The sequence below is a fragment of the Moschus berezovskii genome, chromosome 5 (genome assembly GCF_049115385.1).
Source record: "Moschus berezovskii isolate FMDL1 chromosome 5, NW_MosBer_1.0, whole genome shotgun sequence".
NCBI classification, from domain to species: Eukaryota; Metazoa; Chordata; class Mammalia; order Artiodactyla; family Moschidae; genus Moschus; species Moschus berezovskii.
The window spans coordinates 23,810,680-23,827,200 of record NC_142464.1 but is presented as its reverse complement, the minus strand read 5'-3'; the positions used below and the strand labels follow the sequence as shown (position 1 = coordinate 23,827,200).

Genomic DNA, 16,521 nt, shown 5'->3' with positions numbered 1-16,521 from the left:
CAAACATAACCGTGCTTTTTTTCCTCTTTAAGTGGCGATGGATGGGGAAAACCGGCGTTGCGGCCGGTAGTGCCAGAGCCCTCCTGGGGTGGCTCAGCTCGGCGCGCCCACGGCTCCGGCAGCTGGCCCGGCGGCCGCGGGGACCCGACCCCGCACCGCCCCCGCCGCCCGGGCGCGAGACCCGCTCGGCGGCAGTTGGGCCGGCCACGCCTGTCCCCTGCCCACGCCCGCCACCCCTTCCTCTCTCCCTGCGGCTCTGCTCGTCTGTACCTAAGCCTTTGGTGGTGTACGCACTTTTGCAGAGACATCTACCGAGAGATAGCGGGTGCACTTTGTTTTCCGTCCTACGGAAGAACTTCTCAGGAGCGCTGTTCAGACATCCTCGCCCTAATGCACCGCACCCACTGAACCCCACCAAAAAGGCCGAAGGCGAAACGTCATGGGTTAAGGGCAGGTTCTCCTGGCCGCAAACCAACGGTTTAGTCACCGAACACCAAAACTGATAACTTGGACGCTTCCCTGCGCATCCCTCCACCCGACACACAGGAAGAACGCTGACCAGAAGCCCAGCCACCCCTCATCCCGCTCCCAGCAGACCGACCCGGGACCCGGGACCCGGGCTGCCCGGCGCCTTCCCTCCCTTCCTCCCTCGGCTCTTCCCCGGGACCCGGCACGCCTCTCAGGGATGGGGCAGCGGCCAGCTCACCTCGTGTCCGTTGCTCGCCGGGATGATTTCGGATTCGTTGACCAAAGACGACTTGATGTCGGCTAAGTCACCTTCCTCTTCAGGGTGACTGATCTCGGCGAAGATCTTCTCCTTTTGAGGATCGCCCTCGTCCTTGAAAGGGATCATCTCGTCCGTGGCGCAGAGTTCCGGGTCCCCCCCACCGCCGCCGCCTGCCCCGGAGAGTTGGGGCATCCCGACCACTGTGTAATCTCCGCTCCGCGGGGGGAGCACCCCAGGCAACAGCAGAAAAGAGAAGGGATCAGCGAAAAGAGGGGGAGGAAAAGGAGAATTGGAAGGGATGCAGTAGAGCGGGCGGAAGCCGGGCTGGAGAGCGCCGGGCTGGCGGCCGGCAGCCGGAGCTGCTGCAGCGGCACCCGAGCCCCAGTGACCGCCCGCGCCTTCCCACTCGGCGGAGACCGATGCCGGCGCCCGTCCCCGAGGCCGAACAACACAGGGCGGCGAGGGCCGCGGCGGCCGGCGCCTCTGGGGGCGTCTATGCCGCGCGCTAGGCTAGGCTGCCAGGGCGGCCGCCCCACGCCCCCGGCGCCTCCGGGGTCTGCGCGCGGAGGACGCCGGTTCTGGAGGAGATTCGACTCTCCAAAGTGCAGGGGAGGGTCTGTCGGCGCGACTCTTCGCAGATCTCTCCACCTTAGCTTCCCTGGATGAGGATCCAGGAGTTTGTTTCCCGAGGAAAGGAGCGAACTGGGCAAAACGGCCCCGTGTACCCCAGTAGAGACGGTGTAAGGAGAATCAGAAGATAATGAAATGTCCACTTCCTGGAGGATTAAAAAAAAAAAAAGCCACCCGGGTTGGAGATGTCCGTTTCAAAACCTCTTATTTCCTTCCCTTTCGCTTCGGTTTTCCTTCTCCAGGCGCGTTCAATCTGCCGGAGGAGAAGGTGGGGGGCGGAGGAGGAGGGGAAGAGAAAGAAGTTTGCCAAGAGTAAAGTTTGTGCCGGCGAGCGCAGGGAATCGGCAGCGGAGGGCACTGCTGGGTCTCCGGGCGTCACAGCAGGGACCTCGGACCCACAAGATTCTGCCGGGAGCTGGAACCGGCACACACACACTCACACACACACAGCCCGACTCCTCTTTGTTCCCGGCTCGAGTTTCTTCAGTCTGGCTCGCTCGCTCTTTCCCTCGCCGCTCTCCACGCCTCCGCCGGGCCGCTTGTCAAAGAGCTGTACCCCTCCGGTTCCCCCGGCCGGGGGGTGGGAGACGCCCGGAGCTTGGCCGCGTGCGGGACTGCGGCTGCGTCCCAGCTCCGCCGCCGCAGAGCGCGCAGCCTGGTCCCTCCTCCGCGCCCTGCCCCGCAGGTGAGCGGCTGCGCCTCCCCGCCGCCTCTCCTCCTCCCGCGCCTCGCCGGCGCTGAAAAGCTGCCCACTTGCGTCGCTTCTCCTCCCCTTCCCCTCCCCCGCCTCCAGCTCTCCTTGGCTGCCCGCTTGCGGGGGGGGGGGGGGGAGGGGGACGGCGAGAAGGAGGTGGTGATTGAGGACTTTCTTTTTTTCTTTTCCCAGAGCCTGTAGGACGAGTCCTAGGTTTTGGGGCGGCGTGGGGGGGTTGTTTGTGTGTGTGTGTGTGTGTGTGTGTGTGTGCGCGCGCGCCCGCGCGCGCCTAGGGGGAAGATTCAGGCAACTTGGCTAGGGATGGAAGGACCCGGCGTTTCTTGTAACCCACGATAGGCACGCTTTGCCCGCGTGAAATTGACAAGAAACTCTGCCCCAGCGGTTTAACTTCATCATCTAAGTGTCTCTTCTCTTGTTCCCTTCCCACCCACCCCCCTCCTCCCTCCGCCAGTCTCTCTCCCACCTCTTTTCCGCCGCTCCTACTCCCTCCCTTGCTCTGGCAGTGGGAAGAAGATGAAAGAGAAGCCGCCGCAGCTGTGAACGACACCACATTGATAGATGCTCTGACAGAGGGGATGAGGCGGGAATCGGGGACACAGAGAAGGAAAAGGGGAAGCATAACACATTGCTCAACTAATAAGAGAGAACGGAAGCAAGAAGAACAAGAAAGAGAGTTGTGGCTTTCCTAAATACATGTAAAAGGACAAGGGAACACATGCTAACAAAAATAAAACCTCCAGACTTAACGAGAAAAATAGGAAGAAAAAAACCGAAGACTGAATCTTAATTATCGCTTTTTAAGCAAGATCTTTCTCATTACATCCTCACCATAGGATGCTCACACACAGTTACATTAGGTCGCTCGTGTATTTTCGAAGACACATGCCAAAATGTGTGGGGACCTCATAAAGAACGAAAAAAACCACCCAAGGGGCGGGGAGGAAAAGGCAAAAGGACCCAGGAGAGTGAAGCCGGTAGAAGGAGGGAGGACAGGACAGTCTCTGGCACCTCAGACTTCGGGCTCAAAGAGACCCTTGAAGATGCAAATCCAAATTCAACCTCAAAAATTTCCCAGCCTCCACCTTCTCTTTGATGCATTTTGTACAAGGACAGGACTTTTAAGGAGATGCTTTGTGAAAGTTACAGTATAAACGAAGCTGAAGTTTGAAAACATCACATTTTGTTCCTTGGCTCTCAAACTCCCTCAGTTAAAAATCCAGGCAAAATTATTATACCCAATACAGTAGCCATCTGTAAAACCTCAGAACAGTAAACAAGAGACAGGAAGAAATGTGTCTTCATCTCCCTTAAATTGAAAATGGGGAAAACATTACAGAATCAGACTTTAGCTCTATTATATAGGAATAGTCATGTAAAGATCCCTCTTCTTTTGTGTAAGGGAGAAATTGCATGCTGCTAGATATCGTATTGAAGTGACTTAGCAGCAGCAGCAGCAGACATCTATAAGTAAAGACGTTAACAATGCTCTAAATGAGCACTCAAAATATCGCTTATTGATAATTACTTGAGATGGGAATTCACTAGGAAGCAATTTTTAAAACTATCATTTAAAGCATTCAGTTGGTCTCATAGAGCATGGCCAGTAGTCACACGGAAAATTTCTGTCTGAGGTTAGGGTAACATTAAAGGGCTGGTGACGGGAGCCAGAGAGAGTAAAGCATTAAATCCTCTGCAAATAGGTGAGAATGCTATGCCTTAGAGAAAGAATAATTTTCTACAATGTGTAAGGCAACACTAAAAAGATGGGGGGAAACCCAGTTTTACTTTTTGGTTGGTAGCATTATGCAACTTCACTAGGCACCAGTGAATGTAATGTCTCAGAGATGTGAACATGTAGCTATGTCAGACATTTATTCCCTCTGTTCTGGAGAAGGAAATGGCAACCCACTCCATTCTTGCCTGGGAAATCCCACGGACAGAGGAGCCTGGAGGGCTACAGTCAATGGGGTCTCAGAGTCAGACACGATTTAGCGACTGAGCACACATACCCTCTGTTCTAAAAGAAATATGGGAAAAAGTAAAAAGCCCTCGCATAAATGCGCCAATTCGACGGACAGGAAAAGAACTGGAAAATGCAGTTTCACCAAAACAGTCAGAGTAGAGATTCCTTTTCATCAGACTGTCAGGGGGTGGGGGTGGGGGGATTTTCTGGAAGCCAAAGAGATTAAATGACGACTCCTACATCTGCCCCCTCCCCGTTAAAGTGTCGCAACTAATTCGAATCCCATTTACTCCTTCATGTCAATTATCTGGACTCCCTGAGTCATTGGGAGCTCAGCTCCAGGTGTCCTGGAGATTAAGAGCTCGAGAAGATGGGAATTTTTGGAACAATGACTAGTGGGAACTGTTTACTCTAAGGGCCGAGGGTAGGTGGCCGCGTTCTGTATTTTGCGGCAAACCTCACCTTTGGAAACACTGTTTCTAACGAAATCACCCAGCGTCTTACTCTATTTGCGTGACTGTTTTCCCTCCCCGTGGCGTGCGGGGTGTTTCGTTCGCTGATTGTCCTTAGCATTGTTGCAAGTCTTCTGATGAGATGCATTTAAAAGGGGCTTTTCTAGAAAGCATTCATTCAAGTTTTTTTTTTTTTTTTTAAGGTTTGTCTGGGAGGGAGATTGACATTTCCACGCGAAGTCTTGTCTCTTCAGGAAGAAAAGCTGGGAGACACTGGACGGGCGAGGCAACCCCGGGGAAGACGTTCCTTCCCTCTTTTACAGGTTCAGTGAAGTTCCTGGCAAAGGTATTTGTGTCGCGGAGAGGTCTCTTCTAATTCGTGTGGGGGCTGCTGTTAACATACACAGCCGCCTTTTGGGGCGCAAGGGCCGGGACCTGGTGGGTGTTGCGAGCGAGAGACACCGCCGCCCCCTTCTCTCGGATGTACAGGCAGATTGTTCGTGTGAACTCGAGCGAACGACTGGAGGTTAGCTGTTGCAGGTTCACTCCTTCAGGATGTGGGTTTCAGGGGGCGTTTTGATGTGATTTAATTCCGATCGTGAAACAATTGCTAAGGACTGGATTGCTGTTGGTTTTCCCCCTTTTGGTGGCTTTGGTTGGTTGGGGTTTAACTTTGGGAGCGAACTGTGACTTGTTTTATAGCAACACTTCCTTCTGCGCGGGGCGCCGACGCCCGCGCTGCGCGTGGGGGGCGAGGCGCCCACCCTGCGCCGGAACTGGGAGAGAGGGGGGCTGCAAAGACGGTTCTCGAAGTCGGCAGGGTGCATACAGCCCAGCCCCCCGCGGGTGCGGACAGGGGGACTAGACTGACCCCCACGCACACCAGAGACCCCTCCTACCTGTGGGGGGAAGGGGTCGCTGCCAAGTCAAGTCAGCGGCAGACACGCCAATGAGTACTTAATTACAGGGAAGAGAGAAAAGCGCGGTGCCCTGCAGAGCCCTCTCCGCCTCCTCAGCCCTAAGCCCCCGCCCGGGCTCCGGGTCTCCCCCTTTGTGTGGCCTGGACTCTCTCCCAGCGGCAACTTTGGTGGGATCCCAGAGGAAGGAGGTGGCCGGAGGAGGGGGGACGGAAGAGGATGCTGGAAGGGAGAGACGCGAGGGTGAAGGACTAGAAAAACGCATAATGTGATTCCAGGGACGGAACTCCAGCACCCCTCCATTTCCCTCCCCGGCGTCACCGGGGGACTAAAGCTGTGGGCATCTGCAGTTTAACGGACTTTTCGGAAAGCGGGTGGCGGGAAATGGCAGTTTGTGTCCCAGGGGTTCTTCCGCCCCTTCTCGCCTCCTCCTAAGACAAACTCAGCCTCCCCCCACCCTCCGGGGTAACTGAGAACTCGGGGGACCGTGAAAACGCCCTTCCCCAGTCCGGCCGCCTGCGGACGCCCGGCGCCCGCAGCCTAACGCAGCCCCGCGGGGTCGGCTGCAGGAGCCCGCGCGCCCCGTCTCCTGCGATGGTGCGGGCCGGGTCCTCCCACCGCCCGCGAGGGAGGGCCGCATCCCACCCCGCGACCTGTGGGCTCGGCCGGCCGACCCTCTGCCCAGGCGCAGCGGGAAGAGGCAAGTCGGGGTGTTCGCGGACTAGGACACGGGGAGCCCGCGACCGGCTCAGAGAAGCGGCGGCGGCCGGGGAGAGGCCTGCCACGCGCCTTCGCGGCTCGGCTTCGCGACCGGAACCCCCGACAAGCCCCCGCGGGGACCCGGCCTCCGGCGCAAAGGAGTCGGCGTGAAAGGCTGGAAGGGGATCCCCAGGAAGGGATGGGACGGGTGTGGGAGCTGGAGTACAATTGGGCCGCCGGGACGGCTCGCCTGCTGGGCTGGACGTGAGAGTCTTTTCCCTCCTTTCTGAAAACTTTTCTCAGGCGTCTTTCACTCGGTGTGCGGACCTGTCTCGGCCCGCCCTCCGGCCCCTCCCTCAGCCGCCGGGTCCCCCGTGCCGCCGCCCCCGGGCCGGGGACGCGCGCGGAGCCGCCGCGCAGAAAGGCCGCCCGCGCGCGCGAGCCGCGCCTTATATCCGCGGAGGGCGGCGCCTGCGCCGGGCCCGGCGCGGCGGCGGGGCCTTTGAAGTCTTGGCGGCAGCCGCTTTCATCCTTTCTTTTTTCCCTTGCAGGCCCCTTTGTGTGACTAAATTTGGAAAGAATATGGATCCTAGCCAGTCTTTCCACGTGTGCTCCCAGCTCCCAGCTGAGAAGGCCAAGGGTTCTCTTCCGGGTAAGGAGACAGGGAGAAAGATCAAAGAGTTTGGGGAGCTGGATCTGAAATGTGAATTGAAAATAAAAATCAAGCCTGGACACATTCCAGTTTCTAAAGCAAAAGCAACCCTCAGCAGAGGCCGTCTGGCTCGGACTCTTCTGCCTCTGCTTGCTATACTCTTTCTTTGCCGCAACCATTTTTGAGCTCATGGAGTAAACTAAAGAAGACATAGGGAAACACTTAGTTTCTCCAGATTTTGTTTTGCAGTAATTTTATTACGGAAAATATCTTGTTCATAATTGCCATAATGTGAAGCCGAATTTCTTCAGCCATAAATATTATCTTATTTCAGTATGCTTAGCACTTTCTTCTGCGGCCACATTTGGGGAGAGAACGTTGACACACACGTGTGCACATGTTCCTTGTGCACAGTGCTGCTTTTTCTACACACCGTACAGTGTGCCGTGTAGTTTCCTTCTAGAGAAGTCTGGAAAACCAGTGTTAAGACTTATTTTACCAAAGCACTCGCTATCAAAACTGGTGTCTATGATTTGATGTCCTCTTATTGTTCCACTTTGGAAGTGTTTTCTGACACGCAGACTAGCCAGAAAGTTTCTGTCTGTCTTTATAGCAAAAACAACAACAAAGAAAAACCCTCTAAGGTCTCTTATTGAATGGACTTCTGTTTTTCAGAACAAACCAACATAAAGAGACAGCTTTGCAATAGTGTACTGCGAAGCGTCAGAAATCCTGGGTTGGAGTTGGGTACTGCCACTTCCCCTCGTGCTGTGGTGACCTCAGGCAAGCCATTTAACCTCGTCCAGGCTCAGTTTCCTTTCTGCAAAATAGGTGTAATAATAGCTTATGTGACAAGATTGTTGTAATGAGTCAGTGAGGTAATGCATGTGAAAGTATATGCAAATGTCAGGTGTGAAGCAAAGATGACTTTTAAGGAGTCCTCCAAGTTTCAAACAAAAAACTTTGAAAGCACTAGCAATCTTTACCACAGGACCAAATGGGGATGGTTTCACACTTAAACATCTCTTGCTGTGACCCTCGCCACGTCTGCAACAGTTTTGTTGTAAAGGCATCAGAATCACCTTACAGTTTGTCATCCCAGGAGTGAGTATGGTGGGAGAACGAACATTCCCGGAAGAGAGGGAATGTGCTTTAACTCTTCCTCATGTTTATGATGGACTCTTAATGAACTGATAAATGGATGAAGAAAAATGGCACTGTTATAGACTTTTTTGGCTGCACCTACGGCATACAAGTTTCCCCAGCCAGTGATCTGTGCCCTCTCCAATGAAAGTGAGGGGTCCTAACCTCTGGACCACCAGGGAATTCCCTAGATGATTTTTTTGTGAGGCATTTGACACAGCTGACAATGACTCTGTAAACAGCTTTGGTAATGTGATGGCCTATGAAAGGAGCTTCCCTGGTAGCTCAGACAGTAAAGAGTCTGCCTGCAGTGCAGGAGACCTGGGTTCAATCCCTGCATGGGGAAGACATCCTGGAGAAGGAAATGGCAACCCACTCCAGTATCCTTGCCTGGAAAATCCCATGGACAGAGGAGCTTGGCAGGCTACAGAGTCGGACATATCTGAGCGACTTCACTCACTTATGAAAGGAGCAACATGTATGTGTGTCAAAACAACAGAAGTAAGGACACAAGGAGAGTGACTAGAAGGGTATATAAGAGGTGTTCTTGGGACACCAGAAATTGTTTCAGAATTGAATGTGATTACATCTCTTTGATTGAGGCATCTCAAGTTTACAAGGCAGTAAAGTTTATGGCTGGGGCTGGGTGTGAAGTGACAGGAGTGCCACATGTGTAGCACTTCGGGCATTTAGCTGAGTGTGGTTCATGCGTGATCCTAACCCAGGGTAACCCCACCAATGGAGTCATTTCCTGAGCTCCATCTCCCAGTATAAATTCTTCACTGTGACCTGTATACAAAGTGATAAAAGCAGGAGTAAGGGGTGGTTTCCAGTGTTCTGGTCTTCTTTTACTGTGGCCCAAGGCTGCTCAGGTATAGCACCCTTTTGAAATGTTCCAACTCTTTTGACTGTCTCTTCTAGAAGCAGCATGCAAATTTCACAAACAGTATTGAAGGGACTCTACCGCAATGTGGGGGTGGAGGAGCATTTAGGAGGGGAAACCTTCAAATTTTAATGTATCCTTTCCCCAAAGTCCCAGATGAAACAGAAATACTGAGCAAGTGCATTTCAGTCCTTTCTTTCACTCTTCTTTATGGATGCAGCCATTTTTTAAATTTATTCTTGGCTTAAAGAGGAACATGGGGCCAAGGCACTGAAGGTTCTGTCTTATTTGGGGGAGATCAGTACAGAGGCCCTGAAAATACTCAGGGAAAACCTGGGGCCCTCTGGAAGAAAGTAATTTCTCTGAAGCGGGGGAGGGCATGACTAAAGGATTTTTCCTATTTTTATAAATCTGTTTCCTCCGTGAATATATTAATAAGGGTGTTTCTTGAATCGTGATAAACGTACCTCTTAAGATGGACAGCCTCTGTAGTCTGCTCAGGCTCCCTGGGCTGTAGGAGCAGGGCTCTGGGCTCTGTCAGCATTGGGCCAGCGCCTAATCCCTGGTTTGAGGCTAGAAGCCAAAGCCACAACCTTCTTGCCTAAAGGCAAGAGCAGTACCAACAGAGCCATATGGAGATTAATGCAGAACAAGGTCATTAGTCTCATTGTTTATCCAGTTACTCGTAGCACAGATCTGTGTAAATTTCAACTACAGTGGTTGCAGCCTGCCTTTGATGTGTGTAATCTGTACATTTTAGTGCTCCAGGAAAGTGCCTGACTGACAGGAACTACATCCAGTACCCAGAAAACACATCTACACAGGCATGGTGAAGCATGGAGCTGAACAATTTTCCAATGAGTTCCATCAAAGTAAATAAACCAACCTGGAGGGTCAGGATTGAGCCTCCTTTTTATCATGACATGACTTTTGGGGTTCCTGGTGATTGATTTTTTATTTGTTTTCATTTGAAACTGGGTACCTATTTTAAACCTTCATCTACCTCTCAGAAGAGGAAAGACTTGGCCTACCTAACATTTAACCTTGAGGATGCTTTCTTTTATTTGAACTACTTCTGTCCATAAAAACAAACTTAGTGAGTGGAGTTATTCAGACTAATTTTTACAGTTATCCAAGATACAGCTTCTAGTTCTTTCCTTAACTCTGTCTTGTGTGTGCTGTTATCTTTAAACTCAGAATTAGCGATTATGAGAGTAGTTCAGAAGGTAGACAGAGCCAGTGCAAATAATTTAGGCTTCAAAATTGTCATCTGGCTCAACAAAACACTTTTCTTTGGCAAAAATGAAACTAATTTGCTTAATCTGAATCTGACTTAAAGGTCCTGCAGTCCCACTCTGCCAATTACAGATCTCAAGTCCACTTCCCTTAGGTTAAATTGGCAGAAAGCAAAGGACAGAGATAAATTACTATTCTATGAAGTATGATAGTGATTTTTGACTGCCAAACGATAACTTTACAGCCTCTTAAATATGCTTTGAGGCTTAAATTGTCCAGATATTTGACCTTTGCTGTTTAAATTCTCTGGATAATTTTTAGATTATTATACTTTGTGATGCAGGAACAGCAAATCTCCAGTGGCTGAGTCAGACAAACTTCGTAAGCCCTCTCTTGCCCTCCTGCAGTAACCTCCTAATGTGGCCCACAACAGCCACGCGTCACAGTGCAGGCGGAGCCATTTCCTAGTTGTGGTGGCTTCCAACTCGCCCCAGTGTGTCAAGTGCACGCTCGCACACTCACACACACCCACGCCCACCCACCCCTTGGGCATTGGCCTGTTGTTGCCTTGGCCCAGAAGCTCCTCCCTTTTTCACTTCATGTTTCTGCTCAGATGACAACTTCTTAGACCTTGTCATCTGAAAAACAGTCCAGTCCCATCTTGCCCCAATTCTGGGCACTCCATCTTTTACAGGTTTCATCTTTGCTCACTCTCACTGCCTGATATATTTTTTATTCTTATTTATTGCCTTTCTCTCCCACTAGAATGTAAATTCTATGAGAGTAGGGACTTTGTTTTGCTATATCTCCACTGCCTCCAACAGCCCTTGGTGCACAGAAAATATACCAAGTATGTATTGAATAATGAAATAATATAGGAACTTCCCTGGCAGTCCAGTGGCTGGGACTTCGCCTTCCAGTGCAGGGGTATGAGTTTGATCTGTGGCCAGGGAGCTAAGATGCCACATAAAGCAGAGACAATATTGTAACAAATTCAATAAAGACTTTAATAATGGTCCATGTAAAAAATCTTTTAAAAAATGAATTAAATGAATTATTATAGCCTTTGAACCCTCAGTTTCCTCATCTGTGATACCTCCTTTGTGGAAGGTCACCTATATTTGGTATAAAGTTAACTGATATATGTTATAAGCACTGAGTAGGTAGTAACTATAATTGTGTAGATGAGCACTGCCGATACAAGTATCACACAATTTAATTTTAAATTAAAAAACTAGAAGAAACGTTAATTTTAATAGTACATTTTAAGCAACATGTCCAAAATATTACCATTTCAATGTATAATGAGAGATCTTATATTCTTTATTTTATATTAAGTTTTTCAAATTTGGTGTGTTATCCACAACACTTGAGAGTGTGACTCTCAGGTCATTTGGAGGGCTCAGAAGAACATCTGTCATAACACTACTGTAGTCTGTCTACCCTTTAATGACAAGTTTTGTCTGGATCATCTTTGTCAAGCATCCCCTCATCAATACCTTGCACAATTCCCTCAAAGCAGTGGATGATCAGAAAATGTACCAAAGTATATTATAACAATATATTGTTATGTACTTTTTTCTTCACAAATACAGGCTTTCAACTTCATTGGAGAGTGAAATAAGTCTTCGTGAACCAGCTTGAGATGGTGATCATCATCTTAAATGTATTGTAACAGTGCTTTGCACGTAATAGGGGCTCAGTGAATAGTTGTTGTTTAAATGTGTTGCTGAATTGTTTCTCTGAGTGTTTTTTTTACATTGTAAATAATAGATTTACTATTAAACCTTGGGAAATATGTAAGTTGAAGATTTCCCGTATCATATTTTTGAGAATGACTTTCTCCTCCCCTGCAAAATGACTAAGCTCAAAGTTCTGTAGGATCAAAGGTTTGTCCGGAAATGTGGAGAGCTCCCACTCCCACCCAGACTGCATTTTCAGCTTTACTTCCTCAGTGGCTTCTTGACCACACATGGGCCAGATAGTAAATCTCCCTCTGTCCTGTGCCTGGAGTTTTCAACCAGAACACCTTCATAAGGCACCAGCCCCAGGCTTAAGCAAATGCTTTATAGCTGCAAAAATCATTTCACCCATTTCAGAAATTTAAACCCTGATGCAGTACAGAGAGCAGGGTAATTTCCTGGAAGAAAAGGATGAAGAACCTTCTGGTGTGGTATCTACCTCCAAGGCCTTGGTGTACCTTTATAGTAGAAAGTATTCTTGGGTGTAAGTACGTGAACACGTCATCCTTTACTGGACTTTGAAAATGACCTATAGAGTCTTTTCTCAAAAGTACAAAAAATTAAGGCTTAAGCTTGTGCCACCACTGAAGTGAAGGGTATTTAAAGGAAACAGTTATGTTAGCCATGATTCCTAAAATTATTTTACCAGCAAGATCATGATATATATATATATTTTAAAATTGTAATGAGATGTTTAGAGAAATGTAAGTTATAACTTTGAAACGTCTAGTTGTTTGAACTAGGGGATTTATTAAATGAATTTTAATATAGCCATACCATAGAGCACTGTGCAGCTATGAAAATGACATCATACAATTTTTGTTCACTTAAAAAAATATTAGTGGTGTATTGCTAAGTGGAAAAATCAGTTTATAAAGGAATAAGCACAATCCTGCCTCATTTTTAAAAAAATCCCTCTGTATGTATCATTTATTAGCATGTTAAGTTCTATAATGTCAGGGTACTGTTTGCTTCACACGGTACTTGGTGCCTGGGGACAAGTCCTGCCACGAAGTGGGCGCTCAGTCAGTATCTATCGAATATACTCAGAAGTGTAGAAACTAAAATAGAGTAGTTTTCTCTGAATAGTGGAGACATGGATGGTTTTTTTATCTTCTCTGTACTTTTAGAAACATTTATATATGGTGAATCAGTAAAAGAAGAAGATGAAAAATGTTAAATGTAATATGATATAAATATTTTAAAAATGAACTGATCCTAGGGAATTTTTATGATAATAATAAAAAAGAAAGAACATAAAGTAACTAATCAGCAAGGAAAAAAAGAGGATTAGGCGCTCATTTCAAGGCCAGCTAGTCGGTATGTGGAAACTAATGCAAAGGGGCTCTGATCATTTACAGCAGTCAGAAAGGTGGGCTTGTTAATCTCTAAGCTAGAAGCTAAACAGTGAAATGCACAGGTCTTAAGTGTACAATTCAATGAGTTTTTATAAATATATACATATGAACACTTGTAACACCATCATTCCACTCAAGATACAGAACATCTCAACCATCAGAAGTTCCCAGAGATACGGGATGCACTTTTTAATGTGTTTTTACTTGGGGGGTGATTGCTTTACTATGTTATGATGGTTTCTCCTGTACAACAACGTGAGTCAGTCATAAGTCTACGGATAGCCCCTTCTTCTTGAGCCTCCCTCCCGCCTGCACGTCCATCCCACCCCTCAAGGAGCAGGCTAGGTTCCTGTGTATCCAGCAACTTCTCACAGCCATCTGTGTTACATATGGCAGTGTGATCTCTCCATTCCTCCCACCCTCTCCTTCCCCGGATTTGCCCCCAAGTCCATTCTCTACATCTGTGTCTCTATTCCTGTCCTGAAAACAGCTTCATCAGTACTATTTTGCTAGATTCCACATATATGCATTAGTAAACAATATTTGTTTTTCTCTTTCTGACTTACTTCAGTCTGTATGACAGACTCTAGGTTGGGATGAACTTATTTTGAAGCAACTATTTAGGCTACATTTTTGGTGACATGTCATGTGTTGTTAGACTTCTTACTGACTGTTTTGCCCATTTCCCTTAAACTCTATGATTTAATTTCTCCATTTGAAAAACTTGTCAGATTGAAATATACCTTTCCAGAAAATGTGTTGATAATGTACATTATAGGAAGGGAAGAAATGAAACTCATAGTGTTTGGCTGAAATACAATTGAAATGCTGAATTGAAACACGGACTAAGTGAATTTGTTGAAGTATTTGTGTTGCAAGTTTTTCAGTGTAATGGAGGAAATGATATTTGTGGTCCCAACAGACACAGCAGTCAGAACAGGTCTGCAGGTGCTTTAGACATGGACGTTTGGCAGAGGATGCTGTGGGGTAAGTTGAGAAGGAAGTGAAGGGGTGATTTCCAGAGGCAGCTGGATCCCAGAGACTTGGGAACAAGGGGATCCTTGGTGGGTGTGGAAACACGGCAGAGCAAGAGAGCAGATTTGTGCGTCCCCCTTGCCCACACCTACTGAGTTTAACGTGCCTCCACCTCTGTCTGATCTTGTCTACTGGATACATGCGGTTGAGCTCAGCAAACAGGAGGGTCTCTCGGCTGTGGCACAAAATTGTGCTCACTAGGGAAAAAAAAAAAGCATATTTCCTGGATTTCTCTTATAGGAAGTGTTAAAATATACAGACAGGATGTAGTCTGATGTTTTTTCCCCTTATTGTGAAATAGTTGACGTTTTTGTCTTCTTCTCTGTTTCTGTCTCTTGTCTTTCTTCCTCTAATATGAAGATAAACCTGGACTTCCAGGAAAGGGAAAATTTTATCAACTGAAATATGGGTTCAGATGCCCATGCCAGAACAATCCAACCAGTATACAGGTCAGAATTGTCCAAAGGAGGGCTGTGGCATGAACTGCAGTAAGTTTCAGGTCAAATGATTTCCTAACTGTCAGAACTTCTTGGATTACTATCCTGGTAGTCCAAAGAGACATGGCATGCTGTGAGAGAAGTGAAAACAGAAATGTGAAAACAACTTTCAGGATTTACCCCAGGTGTGTACTGCAGAACACTCCCCGTTGCCATCGTGCCTCTCGCTGCCTTCATCTGTCCCCCTTTTGTCATAAGCCCTGCAGCATGTGGGTGTGAAATCGCTTGATAAACTGTTTGCACTGGTGAGCTATGAGAATTTCATAGTTTGATCCCTGAAAATGAAGGGAATTAAAAGCTGGCAAGAAGGATGATTTGGTGCCCAAGGTGGTCAGTTGGTCACCACAAAGAGTCACTTAGGTAAGAAAACACCTTTATATAGTGGCTGTGTTGGTAATAAATTATAAATGAGCTGAAAAGATAATGAAAAAGATCCATGTCTATGAGAAGGCCAGTTGGATATAGAGAGAGACAGTAAAAATTGTCATAATCTGTGAAAAAGAAGTTTACTTATTAAATACTTTTTGTCTCTCCTGTTCACTCATAAACCAAAGAGCGTATTTTTGGTTTGTTTTCTATGCAAGAATTAATGTTCTATAATTATATTCATTATTCCAACAATAACTACAGCAAAAATTATCTTTAAATGAAAATCATCATCATCTTATCTATTTACTTTTTGATTACTTACTAAAGGTGAAAAAGGGTTGAAAATCAAGTGGACGTTATACCACATTAGTTACTGTGAGTATCTCACTTACCATGGTTTATTTTTTTTAAGAGCCTGTTCTGTTTCACATAATGCTTGAAGTAAATTACATTTTCTACCTCTCACATTTGAATACAGGACTCTTATCTTAGGATTCCCAGCACTGTGGGAGAAACATTTTATGGAAATAACTCTCTTTCAGCTATACTGTCCCTTCTGTTCTTTTTTTTTTTTTAATTGAAGGGGGGAAAAAAGGAAAAGGAAAAGAAATAAAACAATAATTTATAGCCTAGGACTATGATCCTTTGAGTAAAACTGCTCTCGGTTCTGGTTAACCAGGGAGTGAGTGAAGTCCTATTTCCTCGTGGTTTCTTCTAAGATGAAAGAAGAATTCAAAATCAAATAAAAATGATACTGCAGCCATTACAACTAATTTAAATAGTTTAAAAAAAAACTCAGGACTGTATTCAGATCAACAGGGCACAGATTTAATTGAAAAGGAAAGGGAAATTTCTCTTTTTGTTTTGGTAACTTAATTCACAATGTACACGAGTCAGGTAATTACACTCCCAGCCTCTGATACTGTGGACACTGATGATTGTGACTGTGTGTGTTCATCCCATGTGTCGACAGTGAATTTAAATGGAGCCAACTCCATCATCAGGCTGTCGAAAATTCAGAATATTGCTTGCTTCTTTTTTTCTTCCTATCACCTCCTTTTTCCTGTCTTCTAGATTATGTTTACTTATTTATTTATATTTTTTGTGCTGGGTCTTTGCTGCTGCACGGGCTTTTCTCTAGGGCTCTTCTCTACTTGCAGTGCCAGGGCTTCTTGTGGTGGTTTCTGTTGTGGAGCACAGGCTCTAGGGCACAGAGGCTTTAGTAGCTGGGTTCCCGGGCTCTGCAGCACAGGCTTAATCAGTTGTGGATCAAGGGCTTAGTTGCTCCTCCGCATGTGGGATCTTCGCAGATCAGGGATGGAACCTGTGTCTCCTGCATTGGTGGGTGGATTCTTTACCACTGAACCGTCAGGGAAAGCCCTCTTCTAGGTTATAGATGCCCCATCAGATGGGAAGAGGAGATACATATTTACTGACTTATATAAATGATATACTTCAGGTCGCTTACTGCAGAGACTACACATGAAGAATATTTACCAGATA

At 47.2% G+C, this 16,521-nt stretch overlaps 2 protein-coding genes across 5 annotated transcripts in view; one reads left to right on the top strand and one right to left on the bottom strand.

Moving 5' to 3' along the window:
• LEF1 (lymphoid enhancer binding factor 1) overlaps window positions 1-2,112 on the bottom strand; it is a 122,560-nt gene extending 120,448 nt beyond the window's left edge. The window contains exon 1 of one of the 4 annotated variants that reach the window (XM_055434453.2): window positions 707-2,112. In XM_055434453.2, coding sequence (XP_055290428.1) covers window positions 707-919 — 213 coding nt within the window. In that variant the 5' untranslated portion in view covers window positions 920-2,112. The remainder of the gene's footprint in view (window positions 1-706) is intronic. The other 3 variants (XM_055434454.2, XM_055434450.2, XM_055434451.2) reach the window with 3 other exon arrangements.
• Window positions 2,113-5,895: 3,783 nt separating this feature from the next.
• LOC148777803 (uncharacterized) overlaps window positions 5,896-16,521 on the top strand; it is a gene marked incomplete at its 5' end in the record, with an annotated part of 41,067 nt that continues 30,441 nt past the window's right edge. The window contains 3 exons of the mRNA XM_088836118.1: window positions 5,896-6,104; window positions 6,655-6,755; window positions 7,431-7,586. Coding sequence (XP_088692244.1) covers window positions 5,896-6,104; window positions 6,655-6,755; window positions 7,431-7,586 — 466 coding nt within the window. The remainder of the gene's footprint in view (window positions 6,105-6,654; window positions 6,756-7,430; window positions 7,587-16,521) is intronic.